The 18,167-nt window shown below is 44.0% G+C and overlaps 1 protein-coding gene across 1 annotated transcript in view; it reads left to right on the top strand.

Moving 5' to 3' along the window:
- Window positions 1–18,167, top strand: part of kif5ab (kinesin family member 5A, b) — a gene marked incomplete at its 3' end in the record, with an annotated part of 126,510 nt that overhangs the window by 100,924 nt on the left and 7,419 nt on the right. Inside the window, exons 18-23 of the mRNA XM_079509750.1 lie at window positions 2,143–2,207; window positions 5,203–5,312; window positions 11,485–11,586; window positions 13,522–13,582; window positions 13,711–13,782; window positions 13,880–13,981. Coding sequence (XP_079365876.1) covers window positions 2,143–2,207; window positions 5,203–5,312; window positions 11,485–11,586; window positions 13,522–13,582; window positions 13,711–13,782; window positions 13,880–13,981 — 512 coding nt within the window. The remainder of the gene's footprint in view (window positions 1–2,142; window positions 2,208–5,202; window positions 5,313–11,484; window positions 11,587–13,521; window positions 13,583–13,710; window positions 13,783–13,879; window positions 13,982–18,167) is intronic.

Here is an 18,167-nt window from a genome sequence, read left to right as displayed (position 1 = left end):
TGTCTGTTGGGCAACATTCGATGTAATTTCCGGTTGGGACGTCATCGAAAATGTTCCCCCCCATTTTAGTGGATGAGACCGAAAATCTTAAAACGTGAATAACTCTTGATCTAAATCATTCCGTCCAATTCAAAGCAAGGATTATGTTTTAGACGGCCCATCGCAGCCCCGCCGCTAGTCGCGTTATAGAATTAATCATACCTCCCGTGTTTTGGCTACATCAAGCTACTTCAGCTACATCCGGGATAGCGCCTGGTGCGTCGCTAAATGTGCTCCGTTGCTGCAAATCGCTGGGCGCTCTGATTTAATGGTCCTAAATACCCCCGGGCGTTCGTGGAGTTAATGGCTTTATATTTTGATTGTCCCCAAAGTTACATAAACACTCATTTAGTTTAATAAGACATTAAGGTTAATCAAGGTCATAATTAAGGTTTAGTAATTAAGGTTAATAAATCATAGATGTTTGCAAGTTTTCAAATCAATCCATTCGTCCATTAAGCAGTGATTGGTGCCTTTGAGAGGCGTAAGCCAACACGTGCTGACATGCATTTAATGACTTTAGCCCGCTTATATATATATAATTAAAGATCTTTCACATTTATCAAACCTGTCTTCAGTGCCTGTTCCTGGATTATGCTTTTTTTTCTTTTCTTTTTGGCCATAACTCATCCTCTCTCCTTGAATATTCCCTTCTATGAGCACAATTGGCTTGAGAGAGTAAATACGGCAAGGACATTGCAACAGTCAAAGTTAGTTGAAATGTGGCCAAATACATTCTCACCTACAACACAACACACAAAGTCAGTTATCCACCGTTTAAATGTGATCATATACTGTACAATACATTCTCACCCACAAAACAGTCAAAGTCATCTACATTTTAAATGTGGCCAAATATAGCCTCAGGGTATTATTGTGACATCAAAATCGGTGTGACTTAAACACATGAACCATAATAGCGTCCCTATTCTGCGCATGTCATACTCAAAATTCAGGGGGAGAAAATAAGCAAACGTTTGTTGAAAATAGCAGATCTACAAGTTCACAATATCGCCGTAACGCAGCTTGTTGTGAGCTTGTGATATTTTCGGTGAAGAGATTTGGTGTAGAGGAAAAAAAGAGTACCTAGTACAGACCTCTGCGGGACCTCGGTTAATAAAGTATGGATTTAAGTGGGTAAGATGACAATGAAGAGTTTTTATGTCACACACACAAACAACAACTATTCTACGAGTTGAATGAATTGAATTCTATGCATGTAGCTTCCAAAACTCTAGCTCAACTTAGATTAATGGCCCCATTCTACATACTGTGAATACATTTTTTTAATCATCAATCTCAGTTAGTGGGTGAGTGACAGGAAGTAATGTATTGTTACGGTCACCACCGAAATGAGTACATCAGACCAAACTCACTGCAAATCATTCTCACTGCAGGGTCCTGCGCACATATAAGTACATAAAATAAATGGTACTGCAAGCCGGGAGATAAATACATTTTGGCCCAACTCCAGGATCAAAGGAGTGCAATCCTTAGGTCACTATAGCGGTAGATAAAGACAAGATATTGTAGTCTAGGTCATATTGATAGCACAGGGTAGATAGATTCTACTTGTATTAGCAAAAAACACTGACTCAGTGAGAACTGATAGTCACTCTGTGACAGGAATTTACAACGTCGGATAGATATGATTAAACTTAAGGCACACATTAGGTCACCTTGACTTCACAGGCAGTCAGTCGTTGTTAGAACCTGTACTACCATCCTTTAATCACCACTCTCACTGCCTGTGGGCGTTTCTGTCTGAAGCCCGGTCTATATTTCGGTGAAGTAGCCGATCTACAAGCTCACAACGCGTTGCAGATGGGACGCGTTGTGGGCTTGTAGATCGGCCACTTGAGGCGGGTGACAAGGTCTTGTGACAGAGCATAAATTAAGCATGACTGTGTCTCTCTTGTTCTGTATCTGTGTGTCTCTATTTTTCTTTCTCGTTGTGCACGTGTTGTCTGTGAGAGTGAGAGACGGAGGGAGAGTGAGAGAAAGGGTCAAGCTTAGGGAATTCATGTAATGTGTGTGTGTGTGCGTGTGTGTGTGTGTGTGTGTGTGTGTGTGTGCGTGTGCGTGTGCGCGTGTGCTTTTCAGAGACCATGTCAGAGGTAGTCCGGAGGGACAAACAGGCAGCTGTCCAGGAATCCGGTGATGTAAAGGTAACCATGGTTACGGACGGCGTGAATAATGTGGCGTAATGACCGTATGCCGCAGAGCCACACAGCCCCATGATATCTGCTGCTGCTGTTGTTGGACGAGCGCTCGTGCCGCGCCGGTCCCACGTGGGCTGCCGTTACATGTGTTTATCTTGCACTGGTGCATGTGTAACATCCTGTTGGTTGTCCCCTCTCTCTCTCACAGCTACATGTGTAGATGCAGCATGTCATCACTGTCGGGGCCGGAAACCTTGTATATCCCCATGTCATCACTGTCGGGGCCGGAAACCTTGTATATCCTCACAGCTACATGTGTAGATGCAGCATGTCATCACTGTCGGGGCCGGAAACCTTGTATATCCCCATGTCATCACTGTCGGGGGCCGGAAACCTTGTATATCCCCATGTCATCACTGTCGGGGCCGGAAACCTTGTATATCCCCATGTCATCACTGTCGGGGCCGGAAACCTTGTATATCCCCATGTCATCACTGTCGGGGCCGGAAACCTTGTATATCCTCACAGCTACATGTGTAGATGCAGCATGTCATCACTGTCGGGGCCGGAAACCTTGTATATCCCCATGTCATCACTGTCGGGGGCCGGAAACCTTGTATATCCCCATGTCATCACTGTCGGGGCCGGAAACCTTGTATATCCCCATGTCATCACTGTCGGGGCCGGAAACCTTGTATATCCCCATGTCATCACTGTCGGGGCCGGAAACCTTGTATATCCCCATGTCATCACTGTCGGGGCCGGAAACCTTGTACAGTATATCCCCATGTCATCACTGTCGGGGCCGGAAACCTTGTATATCCCAAACTGTCACTTTTCAGGACATGGGGGGGGGGGGAAGGAACCTGTGTTCCAGTGGGGCCAAGTGTAGTTATTACCGGTGCTTGTTAATACTTTGCATTGTTTCAATATTTATACAACCCGCAGACTTAACCACTTTTGGACTGAGGTCGATAAAAAGAAAGGGTTCTAAATCCAAATCTTTTCCTGAAAAACCCATGTTTCTATGTCAGTGGTGCTCAACCTTTTTCATGTCAAGGACCCCCAGAATTATCTCTATTGGGCCACGGACCCCCATCTCAAAATATGTAGTTCCAGGGACCCCCCAGAAGCCAATATTTTAGTTAAAAATGTTCGCTCTGAAATATATATTCAAAGATTTGTGCCACATTTTCACGATTTTTCAAAAATAGCTAAAGTATAACATAATGCTTAAAACACCGCCCAAAATGGGTTAACCACTTTCAATGTCACTTTCAAAATGCAAAAATGGCACTACTTTTGCATGACACGCTCTTGTACGACGAAGAGATTAATTTATGAATTTATTAATTAACATGCAACATTGAAATGGGGTTTCTGCCCGACAGCAACGATTTGCATTCTTGCGTGTGTCCCTCTGATGTTCCTCAGCGCTCCTCGCTCATTAACCCACGTACACGTGTCACACTGATGCCATTATTTGTCTTTGCACTGTGTGTGAGTGTGTGTGTGTGCGTGCGTGCGACGCTGTGCGTGCGACGCTGTGCGTGCGTGCGTGCGTGCGTGCGTGCGTGCGTGCGTGCGTGCGTGCGTGCGTGCGTGCGTGCGTGCGTGCGTGCGTGCGTGCGTGCGTGCGTGCGTGCGTGCGTGCGTTTATTGGGCTCACACTCACGCCCACCTGTCTGCTGATGTGTCTAATTCTCTCCTGTGTCATCACTTATGCTTCCCACCCTTGCTTTTATAGCCTCGCTCTTATTAGATGCTGTACAACAAACACAGAAGCGATGCATCGATCATAGAGAAGGATACATACTGTATGAAGGACAATGCAGTACCTGCAGGGGCTCAAAGTACAGATTATAAATGATGATAAATGAAAAAGTTTTTGCCGAGGGGACCAATATTTCACATGTAAGAAAATCAAATCAATAAATATATATTTATGAGCCGAGTGAGCATTAGGCACGCTGATCCAAACGATTGCATATCATCGCGCACCACTAGGTGAAGAGAGATGAAGTCTACTCAAGGGTGGATAATACAAGGGCAGCAATGAATGTCACACGTGAACTATATGGAGCATGCTTAACATGTCTCTGTTTGTGTTCACATCAGGGGTGTCATAGATAGAGTATCTGAAGGTGGGGGGGATGAGCGTGGGGAGGAGATTCACGTGCACACAATCAACAGCCAATAGACTTTCATAATTCGTTGTCGGGAGGCCGAGGAAACCTCCTAACTCCATTGTTGAGGTTTTTGATTTTTTTTTGCATAAATCAATGCTATTGAACACCCTTTACGTCTGCCTCTGTGTTGTTTCGAAAATATTGAATCAATGGAAAGTAGTAAAAAACGCTTTGGACAAAACCTCTTAACTCCATTGGACCCTCAAACTGTCTGCTAAAGCAGGGGTTCTCAACGTTTTGGTCTGGGGACCACCGGAAATGCTTTGGCCATATCTCGCAACCCCTGCCACCCCCCCCCCCCCCCCCCCCGCCCCGCCCCTTCTCACCCCCAATACAAACTGACTGCAAAAATAACCTTAATACTAGCGAAAATAGATTAGATAGATATCATTAAGGAAAGTTCATGCAAGCAGCGATATAGGGGAAACCGAGTTGGCCAATCACAGCCGGGCGTTTCGGGCTTTCCTAACTGCAGTGGTATCATAATAACGCATCGCGGACAAAAAACAACAAAAACAGCCCATCAAAGTGTGTGTGTGTGTGTGTGTGGGGTTGACACCACAGATCTGTGAGAGTGGGGGGTGTCGCGTCGTACTCACCATATACGGGTGTGACGTCCATGGTTCACGTGCACATGTCGGGGGTCACCGCTTGTGTCGGTTCAGATGACAATAGGTTGGGGAAACACTTGCCTTCATGTCGTCCTCGTGTCCAAGACATTATGCAGACATTATGTGTGCCAGCCCTTCTCCTGTGTTGTCTCATTATCATGTTGTTGTTTGCCCCCGCCTGCTGTTCTTCATAAACTTCAGAGGGCTCTTGAGCAGCAGATGGAATCCCACCGCGAGACGCACAGCAAACAGCTCGGCCGCCTGCGAGACGAGATCAATGAGAAGCAGCAACTCATCGACGACCTCACTGAGTCAGTGCCTTCATTGTTATTCCACACTCACGCTGTTGTTCAGGCCGGGAGGCAACTTCTCAACTTCTTTTTGCAAAAGAATATATGTTAATGACGTTTAGAAGATTTAGAACACTTTCCTGGGGGTCTTTATGTGTGTAATATGTGGTTTTAGATATTTTAGATTTTAGCAGTGAGCCCAGTGTGTCTGATGTTATGGACACTGGGCTCACTTACTTCCTGTTGGCTCAGTAAGACAGCCCTCCCCCTATACACAAGGAGGAGCAGTGCACCAAAGCATTATAGGAATTGTAGTCCATTAAGGAAATCTTCGAAACGTCATTAACATATCTTTTTTTGCAAAACGGGTGAAGTGACCCTTTAACTTTTACCCAGGAGCATGCACATCTAGTGGGGAGTGCTGTTACAGAACCAAACCAACCAAAATACGATTTTAACTCGGGCAGTTTCATATGGATTTTGAACACAATCATTTAGATTAGATTAGATTCAGGCCGATTAGATTGGTCTAATTGTAGGAGTACCTGTAGGAGTGAGTGAGAGTTTAAGCTTTACTAGAACCGATGTTCCTTTTCAAAATCCTTTTATTGCAGTTTTCAGTGGCAGAACTCTTCAGGGGCAGGCCGCATACACAATAACATTTAGGATCTCAGATCCCATTTCTTTCAAAAGTAAAAGGACAGATTAAAGCAGATATAACATGACATTTGAGGTCTATTATTTGCATGTAAAAGGTACAAAAACAAATAAGAAGAAAAGACGATGCTACTGAACACGCCACGCCCCACCCAGACAAAAGAAAATATTCTTTTATCTCCTTCATATTTCCAATTTAATAATCAAGCCAATTCCCAGTTAGAATGGATATTCCTTAGCCTTATCGCTCGGCAACAATAGAGGCATAGATATTTTTGGCTGGTTTGGCAGGTAGCTTCCTGGCTGGCTATCGCCTGACCCCCTCTGGACACCTGATGAACTATATGCGTACTGTCAGTCACTCAGAGCATTCATCAGAACCAATGTGGGAAACGTACGTCTGTCCAGGCTTTTCCCCAAAGGAGCCGTCACTGCACTTCAGTATCCCGCAACAGACAAGGAAACACACGCACGCTGACAGGCACACACACACACACACACACACACACACACACACACACACACACACACGCACACACACACACACACACACGCACACAGGCACACACAGGCATGCACCCCTACACTGACAGATGAACTCAGAATGATATAGTATGTGCTGTTCCAGCGCACGCAGAATGACGTGCTGCCATATAGCACAGAGGAGTTATGGAGGAGGTTGTTAAATATTGATAGTGTTCCATCACTTCATCTAATGGAGGCAATCTTCCTCTTTATTTGACCTGTTATGTTTCAGTTGCGTTAATGATGCTTAACCCATTCAGGCCTGACGTCGAAATAAAAAAAACGTTCGCTCTGAAAGAATATATATTCAAAGATTTGTGCCGCATTTTTACGATTTTTTAAAAATAGCAGACCTACAAGTTCATAGCGCGCCACTCGGTGGCGCGCTATGAGCTTGTAGATCTGCTATTTTTCAATAGCTAAAGTATAACATAATGCTTAGTTAAAACACCAAAAGGGTTTCCGCCCAAAATGGCTTAAAGTCAACGGGCGAGGCGAGGCAAACATACTTCTATAGCATATTTAAACAAGAAGGCTCTTCAAAGTGCTTTATATACAAGCCATTAAGGACTAAGCCATTTAAGGACTAAGACAAACGAGGTACATTATAAAACGATTTGAATACAATTTAAAATACGAATTAAGAGCATTACGTAAGTGCAAAAGAAACACATGGTAAAAGGATGTTTGATGTAATTGAACCTGGTTATTAAGGAGTATAGAATAGAAAATAAGATTACATACATACATACATACATACATACATACATACATACATACATACATACATACATACATACATACATACTATACAGTGCATGCACGCACGCACGCACGCACGCACGCACGCACGCACGCACGCACGCACGCACGCACGCACATGCACACACACTCAGTCATGTGCGTGTGTGAGTTAGTGTTGGTCATTGTGTTGTTTATTGGATGCATTATGTTTTAGTTGCATTCCTTATGTCTGAAGTCAATAAACACCTGGCAGTTTATGGAGCTCCATCCTCACATATAACAAGAAAATCGTGGCATTTATTCAAACGCGCACGCACGCACGCACGCACGCACGCACACACTTTTTTTCCCAACAAAAATATATATAAAAAATGTGTGGTGTTAATTCAACTCAGAACGTGCACACCCTCTGAGTTATGGGTCCATTTGGTTCCATTTTTACACTTTCTGAGTTATTGGTTGGAAAAGCTTAGCATGAATAAGTGGTTGTGCACACTAGAGTAATACAAATCCTTAAGTCACAGAGGAGTGCAAGCTGAGGTTAATGGCTGGTCTGTTTTGTTGGTCTTTGTTTTCAAAGACTTTGTTGTTGTGTCAGGTATTTACTTATTCCTGGAGGCATTGGTACAAATGTCCTACTTGACATTGTGTTCTTTTGAAGTGCTGTGTAATAGGAAAAGTGGAATGGAACTACTGCACTTATTTGTGTCTTGTATAACAATGAGTAGCAAAATGAAACAGCAGTGATTGTTGCTTGTTAAATTGATTCAGCTCGTCAACAATAGAGGCACAGATATTTTTGGCTGGTTTGGCAGGTAGCTTCCTGGCTGGCTATTGCCTGACCCCCTCTGGACACCTGATGAACTATGCGTACTGTCAGTCACTCAGAGCATTCATCAGAACCAATGTGGGTACGTCTGTCCGTGAAGAACAGGCTTTTCCCCAAGGAGCCGTCCTGCACTTCAGGCACATGCACGCACGCACGCACGCGCGCGCACGCACGCACGCACGCACGCACGCACGCACGCACGCACGCACGCACGCTGTGTAATAGGAAAAGTGGAATGGAACTACTGCACTTATTTGTGTCTTGTATAACAATGCGTAGCAAAATGAAACAGCAGTGATTGTTGCTTGTTAAATTGATTCAGCAGCAGCTTTAACACAAGCAGCCAAAGTGCTCTCTGTTGCTGTAATGTACAGTACGTACCCATTGAGACCCCACCAAATGATTCATTGTTTAAGGAAACATTCATTTCTTAACCCTTAGACAGATTACTACTGGAAAACACGTGGAGTTTTGCATTAGTCTTTTCTGCCCTGTACGTGATTTTCCGTAGTTCTCTTTTTTTATTAATACCAATATATTAATTCGGTCCGCACCTCTGTATATAGTATTGAGCATAAATATCAACTACATTTCCCAGAATTCCCGTGTCACGTGACACACGTGTATGCTTTCCTATTGGAAACTGACGCCCAGCCCCCAGTGAACAGGGGGGTTGGTTGACTCCTCCGAGGTGGGCACTGGAGGAAGAGTTTTTCAGCCAGGTTTGCAGTCGCCGCAAAAAAAACAATCTGAAAAATGATCCATCCGTGTCCAGTGGCATTCTCCAGTCCCAGACCGTTGGCCGGGCTGCAACATCCACCCTCGCGGATTACACGTGTGCAATGTTTTTTCTTCTCCCCACCGGAGTTACCACCAAGGCTGATGCCTTCGCTAAAAGGTAATTTTATTGTATTCGAAAATGCCCTAATATGACATGTCTAGTAAGACGATCCCTATATTTGGCCCGAGCCGACCTAGTGCTGATATCAGATAGATGTGGTAGAACCATATATGGATAGATCTAACTGGTTTAGTCATCGTGACATGCATAGTCGGAGAATATATAACAAGGGTCGGTACTATAGGTGATCGACGTAGCTAACAAAAACATCTGATCAAATGAATGTATTGTACTGTGTCTTTGTGGGCCGAATCGTGGCATCGTGGCATACAAATAGATGTTTGTATAATTAGTATCACGATAAAATAATATGGCGACGTTAGAATGACACCACCAATGAGTGATCGCGTGTAATGTAGCTGCCCAGCGTATATCCAGCACCATCACGTCACCACATTCCACTGGCTGTTGGCTAGTAGTAGTTGCTAACAAACACTGCACAAATGGTACTGGCTATTGGCCGGGCCACAAGCCCGGGCAATAGCCAGTACCAATGTTGCTGGATGATTGCGACGCAATGGTGCTGGATATACCCTGGGCAGCTAGCTACATTACCACCGATCACTCATTGGTGTTTCATTCTAACGTTGCCATATTATTTTATCGTGATACTACTTATACAAGCATCTATTTGTATTTGTCATGCCACGACTCGGCCCACAAAGACACTGCACAATAAAATCATTGATCGCCAGCAGCCGGGTAAAACGCCATGTAATAGTAGCGTGCACTGACTACAGCTAAAATGTTTATTTCTTTTTATATATTTAGAACTGGCATCAGATGAGGAGGAGGAGGATGAAGAGTCAAGACTGCGATGGCGTTCTCCGACACTGAACCGGATTCATTCATTCATTCATTTCAGGGGGGGGCAGTTTTTGGGTGTTTTTTTTATTTAGCCTACTCACACATAACCTGCGGAGTCAGGTTAACTCACACACACACACCGTCAAGGACTGGGTTTGGGGACATTTGGGAGGAGTAGCTCTGATCCATAGCTCTAAATGCGCATTTAGAGCTATGGATCAGAGCTAGGGGAGGAGTAACTGTTTTGTATGTAGGCCTATTTATTTTCTGTAATATTTATCATTTTATTATGTTAGTAGTCGTAAAAAATAAAAGACGCTTTTACAATGAGTTAGACCTGTCATGACTATTTTGTTCACTATTGTGAGGTTTATTGTATATGACTAAGCAAGTTTCAACTGTGATTTACTCTGTAACGGTAGATGGTAATAACTCAATTTCTTTTTTATAATACAGTATACATTCAAGTCTATATTTTGATACATATCATGGGCACCAAGTCATATCAAAACAATGTCCTTGGATGTGTTTTTTATCAAAACTGTGTTTCTTCATAACAGGTTTTTGAGATACATGCATGAATAGACAAGGTACTGGTAAGACTATGTAAACATGGTATATATCAAAATGTGCGTTAGAATGTCTAATTTTACCCCAAAAAAGAATTGAGTTTATATGATGTTCCAATTTCAGAGCTATGGGGACTTTTAGCTGGATAGGTCAGATTGATCATGACTGACCATGCTATTTATAGATGGCAAAATATCTACAGTGGTACATGTGAGAAACTTTTTATTTTATTTTAATTGAACTAGACAACTCACCCTTTAAAATGAGATATTGCATGGCTATGTATGCCCAGCAGAAAAAAAGTTATTTAGAAAATAAAACTTCAACCGGGCATAACTTTTTTTGGTTGTCCTAGAAACAGAAACAGTGTAAATGCAGGCTCTTTTAAATGGCTTCCAACACAAGAACTAAACATTTTATCAACTCAGTTCATTTTTTTCCTGGAAGCAGACAAGTCAAGCTTTCTCTGAAGGACTTTCGTTGTCACACATTCACAACAGAGAATTTTCAATAAATCATTCAAAAACGCCATTCTGGCCATAGAGAAGTCTACCTACTATATAGAAATCCTTGAAACGCTCAAAGAGTTAAGGATGATTGTGAGACAGCCCAAAAGGCAGATATAATATAATATCTTTGTTTTGCTTTTGAAAATTTCAATAATACTCTCTCCTCCATGCCAAATACTGCAGCTGAGTAGATGAATTATAGATGTGTCCTGCTTTCATACTGTATATTCACGTTCAATAAAATACAACTTTTAAATCGATGTCAATACTGCATGGATAGAGCAAATTAATTGGCCACATTAGCAGGCTTGGCAACATAATGGAAACTTAAAGTGCTGCGTTTGGTGGGACGTGTAGACCTTCACAATACAATAGTTTGCCAACATTACTGTAGCTTTCCAACATTATAGATTATTATTCTATATCATTTTTTTACTGGAATTAACTCCTGACGTTAACTACAGCACCTATTTAAGAAAAGATGAGGTATTGGGTAATAAAACTGTATTGATCTCCATGTGGAAATCCAGGTGCCTTGTGGCAACAACATTAAACTGATCGATTGACTCATTGTTATCTGTCGAGTTGCAAGTGATATGACCCATGGTTAAGTGTCTAAAGGGGTGGATTGATGTTGTTCATCTTTTACAGCCATAACCAGAGACAGCACTTGGAGCTGGAACAACTTCACGATGACTTTGAGAGCCTCCGAAGCCAGGATCTCCACAAGAGCTTACAGCTGGAGGAGCTGAGGTGAGACTATAGTATATGCTTTATACCAAATCACTGTCCTAGCATACAAATGCTCCATCAAGAGGATGGCTGGACCTTTTCTTTCAACCAGAACATCGGTCTTTGAAGTTTAACATGTTTAACCACTTACGTCCCTGTAGTCTAGAGGGCTGGACTTGAGTTACAACTGTGCTTTGACCACTTCTTCCGTCTACAACTCTACACCAAATTGCGTTCACAATGCGTTGCGACGCAACGCAATATCTCGGCTATTTCCCCTCAGAATATGGACGCTGGGTTCAAATAAAATTGATTTGATTTGATTTGAAGTGGTCAGTGGTCAGTCCTCAACTCTCTTCTTGTGTTTTTGTTTATGTTAAGTAACCTCAGTTTGTTAAGCAAATCGAGCGAGAGAATCGCCTATGGGATATTGCCATCTCCCATAGGCCATTATTGAGTGAAACAAACTACATGTATATTGATTTATTAAATACTTTATTAACGTGATTGTTAACTTCATTGGTACAGGTAATTCAGCCAAATATGCTAAATGGATAGTCTGTCTGTCTGTCTGTCTGTCTGTCTGTCTGCCTGTTTCTCTCTCTCCATGTGTCTCTTGCTTTCCCTGACACACTCTTTTTGTTTTCTGTGGAATTGTGGAATAGAGAAGCACAAGACATCTTGTAGCTTAAAGCGGTGCTTCTCAAAGTAGGTTACGCCCAGGGGTCCTTGGGTTTAACCACTTTAACACATTGCGCCGTAACGCGTTGTGAGCTTGTAGATCGGCATACTGTAGCTGTCGTATCTGCTATTTAAAAATAATCTTGAAATATTGTGAAAGATTTTGAATATTTGTGGGTCCCTGGCATCAAATATTTCTGATGTGGGTCTGTTGCCGAATACAAATTAATTTGGGGGTCCTTAACACAATAAAGATTGAGAACCACTGTCTTGGAAGCTCCTCATGTCTCTGCTGTCACTCTCTGTCTCTCTCTGGCTGTCTCTGTGCGGTCATTAGGGACTGTTGGTATAGCCTACTATATGTTTAGCATTCAGTCAGTGTGTGAGTTTGTGCATTGACCTTTGCAGTGTGTTGCATCACTGTCGCAGACGACTAATGATCACTTATTGGTCAGCCTGGCTGCTCTACAGAGGAAATACCAGGGACTGGCATTACCTTTTTATTGGTCAGCCTGGCTGCTCTACAGAGGAAATACCAGGGACTGGCATTACCTTATTGGTCAGCCTGGCTGCTCTACAGAGGAAATACCAGGGACTGGCATTACCTTTTTATTGGTCAGCCTGGCTGCTCTACAGAGGAAATACCAGGGACTGGCATTACCTTATTGGTCAGCCTGGCTGCTCTACAGAGGAAATACCAGGGACTGGCATTACCTTTTTTCAAATGGTCAGAATGTTCTTTTGGGGCTTTTTATGCCTTTATTCAGGGGTTCTCAACCCGTGGGTCGCGACCCCTCGGGGGGTTGCCAAATTATTTTAGGGGGTCCCCAAATTATAAAAAAAAAAAAAGGTTTATTTTTTATTTATTTTTTCACGATTTTTCAAAAATAGCAGACCTACAAGCTCATAGCGCGCCACCGAGTGGCGCGCTATGAGCTTGTAGATCTGCTATTTTTCAATAGCTAAATTATAATAATGCTTAAAACACCAAAAGGGGTTCCCGCCCAAAATGGTTTAAGGTTATTGTAGCAGTCAATTTATATTGGGGGTCGGGAGGGGGCGGGGCGGGGGTCCCGAGACGTTGCCAAAGCATTTTCGGGGGTCCCCGGCCAAAAACGTTGAGAACCCCTGGTCTAGATGCCCAGACGGTTGAGGTAACCGTCCTGACTCCTGGCCAAATGGTCAGAATGTTTGATCTGGGTTTTTTTTCTAATCTCTCTGATTTCTCAATTCTGTATCACTTTGTCTGTCTGTCTGTCTGTGTGCTTGTCATAGATTTCTCAATGAGCGGCATGAGCAGTCGAAACAGGATCTCAAAGGGCTGGAGGAGACTGTCGTAAGTCATTATTTACTGCGACAATTCAATTAGGACTCCTTCACTAACATGCCAGCGATCCAATACACATCATCTCACTCTGGCCCTTTCTGTTCCGGTCTATTTCTTCCTTTCTTCCTTCCCCGTAGGCCCGCGAGCTCCAGACCCTCCACAACCTTCGCAAGCTTTTTGTTCAAGACCTCACTTCTCGAGTCAAAAGAGTAAGCATTCTTCAGCTGCTTTCAGACAGATCAGACATTCATTCACACAGCTGGAGCAGCAGACACGCTCCTCCTACCTGTCTTCTTTGATCCACAGAGTTCAGAAATGGAGGCTGATGATACTGGAGGGTCCATCCAGAAACAGAAGATTTCCTTTCTTGAGAACAACCTGGACCAACTTACAAAGGTTCACAAACAGGTACTGCTGAAATATGCGTTTGGTGTCCCTTTGGTTTACACCAAATGAAAAACGTTTTACGCAGTGGCTCTGAAAGAGGTAGCTGTCTATAAGAGGGTGTGTGTGTGTGTGTGTGTGTGTGTGTGTGTGTGTGTGTGTGTGTGTGTGTGTGTGTGTGCGTGTGCGTGTGCGTGCGTGCGTGCGCGCGCGCATGCGTCTCAGTCTCTAGGATAACGTAGAATCTCACAATTTTAGTTAATATTTTGTCTATCACTTAGAATGGAAGTAAGTGGGGCTTAAATGTAGCCCCACTTATTGTCTAAATGTAGCCACGGTAGACATCATTGGCAAGACTCTTTCAGAGCCAAGCTGACTAGTGAAAGGCGGTTCGAATGGCACACAAAGGCCATGCCATTATTAGACACACTCGTTTTGTGTAATCAAAGGTGGAGATTCAGAGATAATGAAATTGAATATTTACTCTTGTATTCCTTTTTTTGGGGCGTTTTTGCCTTTATTAATAGGGTACAGTAATTAGACAGGAAGGGGGGAGACTTGGGGGGGAAGCCATGCGGCAGGGGCCGACGGGCTCGGGACTCGAACCCGCCATACGCCGTCAGGCTGGATTACCAGCCTAGGTGTTTTTATTGAATAAAGATTTAAAGTTTTGCAGAAAACTTAAGTCAGGATTGAGAAGGCGTTTTTAGAATTGGCCTCTGCAGGTCTGCAAATCTGTGATCAATGTGAAATCAATGGGTGGGTGGGTGGCTACGTGCGTGCGTGCGCGCGCGTCTCACAACACAGTAGAATCCAAAGTGTGAATGGGACTGTAGACTAGACTGTACTGAGGCACAGCAGTAAGTAAGGCAGATATGTCTGAGCAAAACATAAAAGGGCAATGACAGCGAGTCAAATTTAATTTAGAGCACAGTGTGCGCCATATGTCACTGCTTTCCTCTGAGCAATAGTGCTTTTCTACCATCAATCATCCCTCTTTCAGAGCCACTGATAAACGTTACAGGCCTTGCTTGAAAACAAAGCTGCAGGAATCCATCTCAGTACTAAAGACATATACAGTACTCTGATGTTGTTTTACTTATGTAAAAATATGAAATGAAATGATTACTATATTTACCCAGGGTATCTGGGCTAAGCTCAAGAACTTGTTTCCAGCCAGGCCCTGCTCATAGAACATTTCATCGTAGTGGTTCAATGCCTTGTTCAAGGGCACTTCAGCGGTGGTAATTTTAACGTGTCGGACCGCTGATTCGAACTGGCGACCTTCCGGTATCAAGACCGCTCCGCAATCCGTTCGTCCACCGCTGCCACATAAATGTAGTATTACAATTATTACAATTATTACAATTATTACAATTATTACAATTTAACTTATACAATTGGGGTAGTTGTATTTAGTCTCCTATTGAGACATTTAGATTGTGTCAAAGGTCATGTCGCCCCTAGACACTAGCTTGGTTCAAAGGTCATGTCGCCCCTAGACACTAGCTTGGTTCAAAGGTCATGTCGCCCCTAGACACTAGCTTGGTTCAAAGGTCATGTCGCCCCTAGACACTAGCTTGGTTCAAAGGTCATGTCGCACCTAGACACTAGCTTGGTTCAAAGGTCATGTCGCACTAGCTTGGTTCCAGCCATGAATCGCTACCCACACATACAATAAAAATCACACCCGTGTGAACTGAGTGGTGCAACTTTTGCACGGCGGTTCGAATCCCGAAGTCGGTGATGTCAGTGACGTCACATACTAACCATAGCAACCATGCTCACCCGTACAGGCACAAACACACACGAGTAGGTACTAACAAAGCCAGTTGTTGGAGTGGTTTGCACCACTCAAAAAAATGTTTCTGGCGATTCAGGTCTGGTGACGGCGGTGTCAGTTTGCATCGGAAATCTGATGCAGCGGCTGATTGGCCATCAGCGGCGTCACTCGATGACGTCAAACAACAAACATGGTTGCGCCCACTGTGGTATAACGTGTGATCTGGCTATTAAATCGCCCTACGATAAATAGTGTCTTTACAGAATTTTGGCCCCAAGCAAGCAGGTCGGCTCTATTGGCTCAATGGGAAAAATGTCAGCACTTGCGCAAGGAAACCAGGTTCAAATCCGGGTTAGAAAAGTAAAGTTACATTCAGTGTTTCTGGAAAACAATCAATGTTGAGCCAATTTGCTCCCCCGGCAGCCTCCGCTCCGCCGCTGCCAGCCCACCGCTACTGTACCGCTGCCAGCCCACCGCTACTGCTACTGTAAAGCTGTCCTAGTATAACCCTGAAGTGTCCAGGAGGAAAACGAGAGTTCAGTTTTACATTCACACTGCAGACGATTCAAAGAGTCTGCTGCACTAACACACTAAAAGCAATCTTAACCTAAATCAGTGCTGGGCTGGCATGAGGCACCCGGACAACCAGCTGGCATGAGGCACCCGGACAACCAGCCAGCCACCGGAGACGCTTAGGAATAGACCAGAGTTCCAATGCAACGAAGAAGTAATATGCGATGGTAACGTCTCGACTAGGGCTTTATTATAGATATTATTAAATATGCTTTATTTTATTTATACAATATAGTATTATTGCCATCACTGGTAATACACCTCAGGGCATAATGCTCCCACGTGTATCACACAGAAAAACAGTGTTTATTTAACATAAAACATACACTTCCATTGGAGGCCCCTTAAAATGCAATTGCTCTTGTCTTCAAAGGCTCTTCCTCATGCTCTTTCATTAAATACATGCAAAAATGCACCCCAACTCAACCCCTGCTCTTCCAGAGAGACACTCGACCATTTCCGTCGCATCCTCCCACACAACAGCGGGTATACTTTAAGTTGGCCGTGTTCAAAGCTCTCTACAGACTGGCACACATACTGTACATAATATGTACAGTATGTGTGCCACTCGACCATTTCCGTCGCATCCTCCCACACAACAGCGGGTATACTTTAAGTTGGCCGTGTTCAAAGCTCTCTGCAGACTGGCACACATACTGTACATAATATGTACAGTATGTGTGCCAGTCTGCAGAGAGCTTTGATATGTACAGTATGTGTGCCAGTCTGCAGAGAGCTTTGAACACGGCCAACTTAAAGCATTCTGCTTGCCCGCGTCTGAATATTATTCAGACACGGGCAGGCAGAATGGTGAGTGGAGGGAGCTGCAGTGCGGTGGTCTGTCAGGCAGAAAACCAATCCTAAAGTGGTGTGCTGGATGAGGCCATCTTTACACCACCTGCTGATACAGTGGGGAGAAAGGGCGTGTTCATAAATCAGCCGGCTCTCAGTGGAATGATGATTGAGGCTCTCTCATAGACAACAGTGCACAGTTCTAGATGAGTCCTTTGCAGTGGTGGAAGTACCCCATTGTGCTGAATATAAGACCAATGGAAATATCCTAAAAATACGGGGTTGTATTATAATCGGGGACTAGACTATTTGATTTGATTCAATGTTCTTTTTCCACAAATGAGTCTAACAGACCAGCTGTGTAGCTAATGGCCAAGAGGCAGCAGCACTTGCTGTGGTTTCAGCCAGCTCCCTCACCACTCCAGCAGGACGATACCATTTTGTTTACCAAGGCTGTTCCACATTGACAGTATGTTAATTTATGCATTGATTTAAAACGATTATCAAAAGCTATTTTCTCATCGTCACGATAAGTAAGGCAAGAGTGGGCCTACAGTATATCTCTCTGCATTTAATTGTTGTTCCCTTGGTCAACAATAAACGCCTGGGTGATTGATTATCTATTCATCATCATCATGGCAGCCTCGTAAAACGAGGATCCGTTCTCCTCAGCCATTCACTTCTTCTCCTTCTGGACTAGCTGACCTAGCTGGACTCTCCGTCTGTGTGCCTGCTGGTGACTAGTGTGGAGTCCAAGTGGTGTGTGTGGAAGAGCCGGGGGCAGTCTGGGCACGGAAGTGTTGGAGGAGGTGGACGGGGTAGCATAAGACGCTGATGTCTTTGCTGGCGCTTCTTCTCTGCTGCTTGTGCTCGGTCGGTCTCAAGTCTCTGAACACCAATGGCAATTGTGCCACGCCAGGCTGAGCGGGTCCACTGCCAGGGCCTCCCAGCTGTCCACAGGGATCCTGGTCTTTTTGAGTAGCTGTTTAAACTGGTCTTTCAGCCGTCTCTTGGGTCCCCCTATAGCAGCCTAGAACCATGGGCCAGTTCACCACACAGGGT

The sequence above is a fragment of the Electrona antarctica genome (assembly GCF_951216825.1).
Source record: "Electrona antarctica genome assembly, chromosome: 9".
NCBI lineage: Eukaryota > Metazoa > Chordata > Actinopteri > Myctophiformes > Myctophidae > Electrona > Electrona antarctica.
Note: the sequence above shows the minus strand (reverse complement) of the source record. Positions and strands in the feature narration are given on the sequence as shown.